The following is a 9,786-nucleotide window of genomic DNA, read 5'->3' on the forward strand; positions in this document are numbered from 1 at the left end:
ACATGAAAAAAAAAAAAAAAAACAACTATATGAAACAAAATACACTCGATTGCTTTAGCTGGAAGCCCAGACGTGTAAATTGAAATTTCTTTGATTGATAAGCTGGTTATTGTTTATGGAAGGAAAACAAACAAATGATTTAACCTTGCTCTACTTTTATTTTGCATATCACCAGCAAAACTGTGCAATCTTCTCAATGGGTCTCCACGGGGGAAAGAATTTCTGTTAAAAACATCTGCAGGGAAATCCGTCGTCAGTTTCAATAATAGGGAGTTTAAGCACTGAGGACAACGGCAACGTTAACGAGGGGGGGAGGGGTACTCCCAGAAAAATTGGGTGGGGGTGTGCGGCCCACTTCCTGAAACCTTCACTATATTTCAGACCAAAATCTACGATTTTTCCTACCCTATTTCAGACCTGACCAAAAATATGATACCCTGTTTCAGATGTTACGGTTGGCTTGATAATTTAAGATGGGCTTTGTGGATTCCCCCCCCCCCCCCCCGGTTTAGTGAACTGAACAAGTCTAAAAGCATAGCATTTTTCGATTAGAGCATTTATAATTAGCAAGTCATGGCTGTACAAACTGCATTAATAATTAAAGTATTTTAAGACATCAATTTAAATTTGGCAAATTACCCTCTTTCCAAAGGTTCTAGGGAAGATGCTGAGCGAAGAGAAGGTGTTTGTTTCAGTACATGGCTAAAAACTTGAAAAACTGAAGGATGGCGCTTGTCAATTTTGCAACGCTTTGGGCGTCTTTGGCGGTCCTTTCAGTTAGTAAGAAGGTTTGGTTTCAAAGCGCCCTTTTCCGGCACCAAAACAGTATTTTCTCGATTGGAAATTTCACGCGAGATGCTAACTGTCAACTAGCGGTGGACAGTTTTGCTTTTTTTTCAACTGAGGGCCCAGTTGACTGCACCTTCAACTGCATTGGTGAACCACAGTGTCTTTCCTTCAACATTGCGGCTCATCCCGATTCAGACGGTCTCTATCGATGTGACTTGCTAACCACTGACAAGTACAGGGCGAAAGAAAAGGATTTTCAAGCAAGCGATGTCTTTCATTACTACAGCCCATGGGTAAATATTCAAATTTGTTTATTTACTTTTCAAAAAAAAAAAAGGATTGGTATTAGAAGATTTCGGAGGAAATCATTTAAAGGTTCCCGTTCACTTTGAATTCCCAGTGTGCCTAAAGCCTTAGGGTGCGTTCGATTGAACCGCATTTATTTATTTATTATTTAGCTTGCAATGGAGGCTAATGCGGGGGAATATATTAAAGAGTATTTGCATTTGAAAAGATTTGCCCGCATTAGCCTCCGTTGCAAGCTAGTTCAAGTCCAATACTGAGAATACGAATATGGTCTATTATGAAGCCACACGGTTGGAAGCAAGTCAATTTGTTAGGCTCATCTATGTGTACCCGTGAAAGGACTCGATAAATCAAATAAATGCGTTATACTTGAAGTGGGGGGTTATAGAGCATTATAGCTCGCACTTCAAATATATGCAGGGGTTTCAATAAAATTTGAAGTAGGCAGCTAGTTCGTCTAAGGGGGTCTGACCCCCACAAAAGTTTGAAATCTGGAAGCTCTGAAATGCGATTTCCAGCGTTCTGGGCTCCAAATTGAGTACAAAAGATAAAGGAAGATCAACAGCAACGGTTTTTTTATTATTAGCTTTTTATTTGGGATACCAGTGAACTGAAAATAACATATGTATGCATTTTGAGTCGCATGAGATCGTGAGTCGAGCTGCGACACTGAGTGTGCACTTATATTAGCGCATTCTTTTGATAATTTCCAGCGAAGAAAGATTTGGAAAACCATTTCACAAGGAAAGTTAACGATTTAACGTTACATGACGTTTTGACAACTTCATGTCATCATTACTACCAATTTCAAGCTACCGTGAACGGCAAACTTTTTTGCGCGTTTTTCAAGCGGCAATTGAAACATTCCTGTTTCTGTCTAGACAAACCGCAATAACCTTTTTCGGTCACAAACATGAGAAATCAGTTCTGTCGAGGGATAAGAATATGTCATTTTAATGTGAACGAACGAAAGGCTTAAACAATGAAACTGTTTTAGTGGAAACAATTCTTGATGCAACTATCAATAACAACCTGTTTTGCATAAAGCGTCTTGATATGTTTGCGGACGCAACTAAACCTAACTACATCTCTCAGAGAAGTCGGCTTCTCTTTCCCCTAAATTGAATTAATTAAAGGATTCCTTCCAAACTAAAGTAAAGTTCATCTTTGATGGACTTGAATGTACTTTTTTTAACCTCAGTCTCAAAATAATCATCAGATTTGATATTGCCATCTTCGGGCTACAGTGGAAGGCTAACTTTTTTTCCGCATTTTTACCTAGACCAACGGTCGCATTTTTACGTTTAGTTGCGTCCGCAAACATATCGTCTGCCGTCGGTGCATTGAAAGCACTGTATATGCATTTAGTTCTTCCTATGAATGTTAAGTGAATGTTCGGGAGCAAATCTTTGCCGTCGGCGTTAGAGGGTTAAAAGAACAAAAATCGCCTTTGAGTTAGGCAATACGGTGAGGTTATTAAATTCTATACTATACATGTGCTGTAAATATTGTTTTGATGTGTTACGTTACATATACTCCCTTTTCTGTAACGGACCCCGGAAGATGACCATGTGCTTGTTACTGGGTTGCCTCCTGGCAAACCCAGTCGAGGTCTGCGTTTAGTTTGTTTGTTTTCTTTTTTTTTTTTTTTTTAGTTTTTTTTTTTTTTTTTTTTTTTTCGTGTCGGTAAAAGTCTTGCCTGTCACTCCCCTGGTAAGTGGTGTCTTTGTGGATAGAGCCTTCTGCGAGTATTTTCTTAGGATCGAGAGGGTAGTGGAAATGCGTAGATTTCTCTGGTGGACACAGTAGAATCATTAACTTAGCCTGCAATGGCGTCGAAAGTCATGTAACGCGAATGGCGTTTTAGTGGATCCTTAAACAAAATATACCCTTATGGAGCTCAATAATAGAAAGTCAGTTGGATAAAATAGGCAGGAATCTCAAAAGCGACGAGCACTGGACTTCGACAACAATCTATCGCCCGTCGAGACGAAATCAAAGTGAGCTGCATTTACCTGAAGTACATGGTAATTTGACACGATTGAGTTTCTTGTCTTCACGCACGCAATGAAATAGGAAGAGGTTTTCGCCTCCAAGAGCAAATATGTTGTTTGTTTCAATAAGTATTTCGCTGGAAAAGGATTCTGTGGTATTTTCTGCCTTTGTGAATTATAATATCATGTTGTGTATTGAATTTTCGAGCTTAAGGTTCAAATGTGATATGGGAGAAGTTTTTTAGTATTGCTCTGTAAGCAGGAAGTGTTCACAGGCCTGTTGGAAGCGTGCTTGAGTTTCAACAAAATGAGCCCCAAAATCAATGAAAACTTGTGACGCAGATGAATAATAAAGTAGCTGCTATTTCCAAAATGATGGAATTACCTGGTGATAAATAACGTCGTACGCGTCTTGGAGAGTAAATTTTGACTTTGCATAAACAAGAGTTGGGCGATTGTGATCTTTGTTTTGACTTCGCTCATTTCATTGTCAAACTTTATAACACTTGACAGAAAAAGAAACTTACAAAAACCCGCTATCTTGCCATCATTTGACACAGATGCTTTACTGTTTGGCGAGTAAACATGCCGCGGTAACTTAATCACGGCGCCCGCTGAATTCCGGCCATGTCACTTTCGATTTTGCAATTTACTTGAACGTAGCAAAAATCTCCCAAAATGTTTGTCGCTGATCGTAACTTTTTATATTCTATATTCACGGCTCAAAATTAATATTGTTTTCATGTCGTAAATATTTTATTCTCGATCGACTGTCTGGGAAACTTCCTTCTGCTCTTTCTGAAAACTGTGTTTCAATAGTTATTTGCTTTTTCATCAATATTTGTTTTGCATAAAGCAAGCTAACAGAATCTGTACCTTGCTGAGTTCGCATTTGTTAGCGTTAATAGTATTTTCGGTCAGATGTTTCTGTTTTTTATGCCGAGGGGTTTATTGTTTTGGTCTCCCATCCTAACACTAACCCCGCGAAACAGGGATTGACTTCAATGAAGTTTAGTATTACAAAGCTTTCAGATGCTCAGAGGGCACACTTGTGGTGAAAAGAAGTTGTGAGGGAACTTGAAAATTATCAACATGTCAGCCCAGAAGCCAATGTTTCTCGCTTCTCTTTTATTTGTTATTCTTCAGAGACTGGAATGCTGTATTTCAATACCACACAATTCAGTGCCTTCTGATTTTCTGTAGCACGTACCACAGGCAAACCAGTGTATGCTTCACAGAAGCATCTAGTTGGATTTAGTTCGTGGACGAAGAAGCAAAACAAGAGAAGAGATCGTACAAAAGCTATGGTTTATTACGTATTACTTTTCCTAGAAATTTACAACTTGGTGTCAGAAGGAAAAGGAAGGTTACATAGGACTGTACAGATATTGTAACTTGAGCCTTACCAGTATACTGAAAGATAATTTCACAGGCATAAGTTGACCGTAGAGATCTTTTGGATAACACTGATTCGAGATAGCGGAGAAAGAAATGTTTAACAAGCCTGGTCGCTTGATAATTGACGCTCAAGCAGCGGAAAACTGGAGAAAGTTTCTTATGAGATTCAAGATCTACCTTAGTATATAGCAACTGAAAAAGAGAAGAACTCCGACAAACTGAAGGTAAATCTACACATTTATTCCCATCGCAAGTCTCGACAAGTTCGTTCGCCTTTTTTTCTTTTTCAGGCTCTCCCCGCGTGCTCACTCGAGCTGTTTTTGATGTCTTTTGCGAGATCTTTTCTCGACCGCCAGTTAGAGAGTCAAGAAAATTGATAAGGCAGGCAACACCGAGCCGCCGGCCAGTGACCTCGTCTTGTTCAAACGGAAACTGACGCCAAACCAGTGAATTTCTCATCTTAAAAACACCAGCATCCGATCGATTAAGGATATTTAGGATATTCCGTGTATTCCACTATTCCGCTGTTCCACCCAGTTCTTGTCTGTCATTCCACCATACCATCGAATAGGGCCACCCCTTAACAGACGTGGTCATTTTCTTACTTCTTGTTAGAGTTGTTGTATATGACCTACTCAAGAATCCAGGCTAAAACTTAATATATCATTGGCTTAGTATATTCACACTTAACATACCAAATTTGGTAAAAACCGGAAGTAACAATTTTTCCGTGAGGTTTTTTTTTGTTTTTAGGGTCCATTTGGACCCAGAACGCGCGTGGGGACCGGTAACTTATGTTTGAACATAAACATTCGCATATTTAATACAGTAATTCTTCATTGACGATGGTCTCGAAGTTATTTTGATCTTTATCTGCACATATCATCAAATAAGTTTGTTGACGGGCAAATAAATAAAAGTCAAGTTTTTTGGAGGAACGAAGCATGGCATTAACAAAGGTTAAGAATAGAAGCGGCGAACCAAGTACAGAACCTGGAGAGACACCACAAATTACACTTTCTTTATGAGACACAATAGTATGATCAATGTGCGTTAATTGTGTTATGCCTGAGAAATATGATGAAAGCCAATCGTTGTGTAACAATATGGACAATAAAAATGAAAATGCAACAGGAATATATTTTTTTTGATACATGTTAGGTTGGATATGATGTTAAGTAGAATAATTCTCAGTTTCTAAAACCACTGATATCGCTGCGATTTGAAAAAGATATCGTCTTTGTCTACAGAGGAAGATGAGACGTTTATACATAATTTTTTTCAAAAATTCGGCTTGACACAGACAATAGCAATATTGGAATAAATTTCCGCGTTATGTATCGGGCTAAATGGCGTGCTTCAATTTGCCAGGGTAGGTGCCACACAAAATAGACGTTTGATTCAATAGTTCATCAAAGGGGTGAGATCCAAAAATGAAGACGAACTAGACATAAATACGCTTTTGGTTTGGTGGGTACTCAAAATTGTCATTTCAATTTCAGAAATGATGACAGGGTCAAAATAGAAGAAATTGTTGTAGTTTGACTTCCCAGGCCCGTAACCAGGATTTTATATGGGAAGGGGGGGTGGGGGGGGGGGGGGAGGGGGGAATGCTTACGAGGCCAAAGTGGACCAAACTACCGAAATGTATTTTTTGCTGTCAGATCCGTTTATTTAGGAAAGTAATAATACATGAAAAATTGTAACGGCAAAGTACACGGTCGGAACTGAGTATTTTACCCCAATTGCTGCTAATCTCGCAATCTGATTGGCTAATTTGCCGTTGTCGATAAGAGTCCATACCACACTGCTCGCGTCGATGTGTCGAGCAATGCTTTTTTCAGCTCACGCTCTGAAAAAAAAAAAACATTCCTTTGACGTTGATATTGTGGTAAAAAACAAATCGAAATTTGGTTTAGCGTGGTCTGTACTCTTATCAACAACGAATACGCCTCGTTCCTCTTTTCCCAAACATTTTTTCTTATTGTTTATCCTGATTTTTGAGATTCATCAGTTTAGCGTTTTTTTGGGAAAGGATTTGAAAAAAGTATTTTTGACAAGCGGTTTCCCATGCAAAAAATGATACACAACAGCTACTGTACCTGACAGTTCATACCAAATGTTTTTTTCGCGCCATTTTTACCGTACGATGGAAAACATGAATAGGTCGAAAATAGTTAGGTTTCCTGCAACTTTCACACCCAAAATTACACTAAAAGTTTCTTGAAAGCAATAATATTGTTAGCACCTTCCCTACAGCGAAACAAGCATGTTTTTCGTCATTTCTTTTTATCGATCGCTAAGGTATTTTCATTTAAGACTTTCTCCAAAACAAACTTAACCGCTCTGAGTTGAGTTTGTTTGCGTTGTCATGGAAAATAATGTCCTTTTTCGGATTTTGCGCTCACCGGTGGCTCAATTGGTTGAGCGTCGGGCTGTCACGCGGGAGGTCGCAGGCTAGAACGCCGGCCGGATCAACACTCAGGATCTTAATTAAAATAACTGAGGAGAAAGTGCTGCCTTTGTAATTTCATCTGCAAATGGTTACACTTTCAAGTCTTCTCGGATAAGGGCTATAAACTGTAGGTCCCCTCTCACAAATACCTTCTATGTTCATAAGTTCCCTGTGGGACGTTAAAGAACCCAAGCACTATTCGAGAAGAGTAGGGGATAAAGTCCCCGGTGTTGTGGCTGCCCTGTTCTCTCCAGCATAAGTGGCCGGCTTGACAGTGATGTCTCTAAAAAGGCTTGTGGTGTATGAAGCCACCCAAGCAGAAACAGCCACAAGTCAATAAGGGACTTTGGCGAGTGCTGGAATATGTAGATGCATGTAGAATCCCGTGATCCGAGATCAGAAATCCGTTTTTGGATTTTCGCAAAAAAACGCACCTATAGATAAGCTCGGACATCTGTGCGCTCTTTGAAATGTTCTTAATGGTTCGGGCTACTAGAATGTAGCTGGTTTTAGTTTCCCAGTGAATACATTACTGCTTTTTCCATTCTCTGATTTTGTCTAAATATCACTGTTAAGTTTTAAACTTCAGTTTAACCGACTGCACTCATTAACTTGAATATCGAGTATCAAAATGCAACCTTTGGGGCCTTCTTCCTTAGATACACCCAGTATCCTCAGTAAAGCGTTATAGTAGATGGCTGGCGATATATTATTTGGAAGCAATGGAGCCAGACCATTGATGATTGATGAACCATGTTGATGAACCATGATGATTCAATACTTTTGCTATTTTTAATTGATTTTGAGATGTTCCTGGCCCAGATTGTTATGAAAGCAGAAGAGTTGACACGGTCTTTGAATGCTTCTTCTGATGCTTAATCAGTATTGTACTGATACCTTAATTTTACCATGTCTTTTTCATATTCTTAAGGTTACTCCTAAAATATGCTTTTTTTCCTGAAGCATAAACACTTGTCAACAGAATCACCCGCAGGGAAACCTTCCCAGTCGGTTTATAAGCCAATAAAGTTGTACCGTATCAGCGAGCGCTGATACATCATTGAGCCATGAAATGAGTTCCACGTTACTTCAAGAGGTGATTTTTTGAATTTTATTTTATTCGAAGACTCCTTGTCAACAAGCCCATTGTCAGAATGGTACCTGCATTCCAGACTTTCAGCTGAATACGTATCACTGTCGTTTTTGTCAGCCTGGATTTGGTGGCGACCAGTGTGAACGCAAAGGTAGGGTAGGTGGCTTATAATAATGTTTTTGTCAGAAAAACCAACCGACTACAAAGAATTTAATTACACGAAACGAATTAAAAATTCGCGAGCCTTTGAGAAAGAGTGATAGAAAATAGAGTTGGCGTTGATATGTCTCTTTGAGCCGCACGGGTATAAGCATGCGAATCAACTGTCATATATTGAATAAAACTCAAAGCGATTATCCAGCGCAATTGATCATGGATTGGCAAGCAATTGTTAAGCCTAAAACACTTTTTAAAAATAATTGCAACATATACTTATGCTTATGTTTCTATTTCCGGGTTCTCTAGGAAAATCCTGCAGTGAAATAAGATATCACAGTCCACAGGCCACAAGCGGCTCGTATGTTATCGATCCTGATGGCGATGGAGGTTACGAACCATTCACTGTATTTTGTAACATGACTGACGAGAATGGAGTTGGAGTGACACTCATCGATCACGACAGTGAAGGTAGAACGCGCGTATCAGGGTATGAAGGAAGAGGAAGTTACATTCGCAACGTCCTCTACCTTGGAGCAGGCATCACTAGTGTTGCACAGGTAGCTTCCCTTACAAACGTGTCTACTCATTGCGAGCAGTTTATCAAGTACAAGTGTCGCAAGTCGTGTCTTTTCCGCTATGACACTGCGTGGTGGATGTCAAGAACAGGGACCAAAATGACGTACTGGGGTGGTGCCACACCTGCTAATCACAACAAATGCGCATGTGGAGTTACATCACCCAACTCATGCGCAGACCCGAGTAGAGGATGTAACTGCGACAAGAATGATGACACATGGCGTGAGGACAGTGGTCTTCTCACCGAAAAGTCTCACCTTCCCGTGACACAATTGAGATTTGGAGATACTGGTCACAGCAATGAAGAAGGATATCACACCCTTGGGAAATTTAAATGTTACGGCATGGAATAAAAACAGTTGTCCAGAATTTCCCAAACGTTCGCTCACGTATTTCTCTTTTATGTCGCAAATGTAATGGAAGGACGGTTATTTATGACATGAATGCATTTCCAGGTTTAAGGAGATGTTAAATTTTACAATTGTTTATATCCTTGTTTTTTTGCACTGATGAAAACTCAAAGAGACTAAACTCACCGCATTCGTCCTGTTTCTGATAATATATGTAATGGGGTTAATTGGCCCATATAACTCAATGTCCAAACTAAAGATTTTGCCCGTCGAACCTCTCATTCAGTGTGAGGCTGGACGGGCAAAGACAATGCAAAGACAGAACCTTTATTCCCCACGAAATGGCCGCCGAGTGATAAAGGTGAATAGAGCCTCTAAGCTTTTGGGGCAGATCAAGGTTTTTAGCAGAGGGGGTTCGATCAAAGGGGGCCGCCTTCGGGCCCCCTGAGGGAGGTTCCGGGGGTTTCGAGATTTGAAGTCCTCGGAAACGCGATTTCCACCGTTCTGAGGCAAAGTCAGCGTGTTTTAATATCATTTTTAAAAGTTAAAATGCCATAAGATTCTTTTTGCATCAAAATGTAAAAACATAAAACTGTAAAAACGAACGATAAAATCCGACGTTTCGGAGTATTCATGACTCCATTATCAAGGAAAATATAAAAGATC

At 39.7% G+C, this 9,786-nt stretch overlaps 1 protein-coding gene across 1 annotated transcript; it reads left to right on the forward strand.

Moving 5' to 3' along the window:
- Nucleotides 1-725: 725 nt before the first annotated feature.
- LOC138020317 (contactin-associated protein-like 4) lies at nucleotides 726-9,541 on the forward strand. The gene is made up of 3 exons (XM_068867324.1): nucleotides 726-1,082; nucleotides 8,069-8,186; nucleotides 8,501-9,541. Exons 1-3 carry the CDS (start codon nucleotides 726-728, stop codon nucleotides 9,121-9,123), a joined length of 1,098 nt encoding a protein of 365 aa, XP_068723425.1. The 3' UTR covers nucleotides 9,124-9,541.
- The last annotated feature ends 245 nt before the right edge of the window (nucleotides 9,542-9,786 follow it).

This window comes from Montipora capricornis, chromosome 10 (assembly GCF_036669925.1).
Source record: "Montipora capricornis isolate CH-2021 chromosome 10, ASM3666992v2, whole genome shotgun sequence".
NCBI classification, from domain to species: domain Eukaryota; kingdom Metazoa; phylum Cnidaria; class Anthozoa; order Scleractinia; family Acroporidae; genus Montipora; species Montipora capricornis.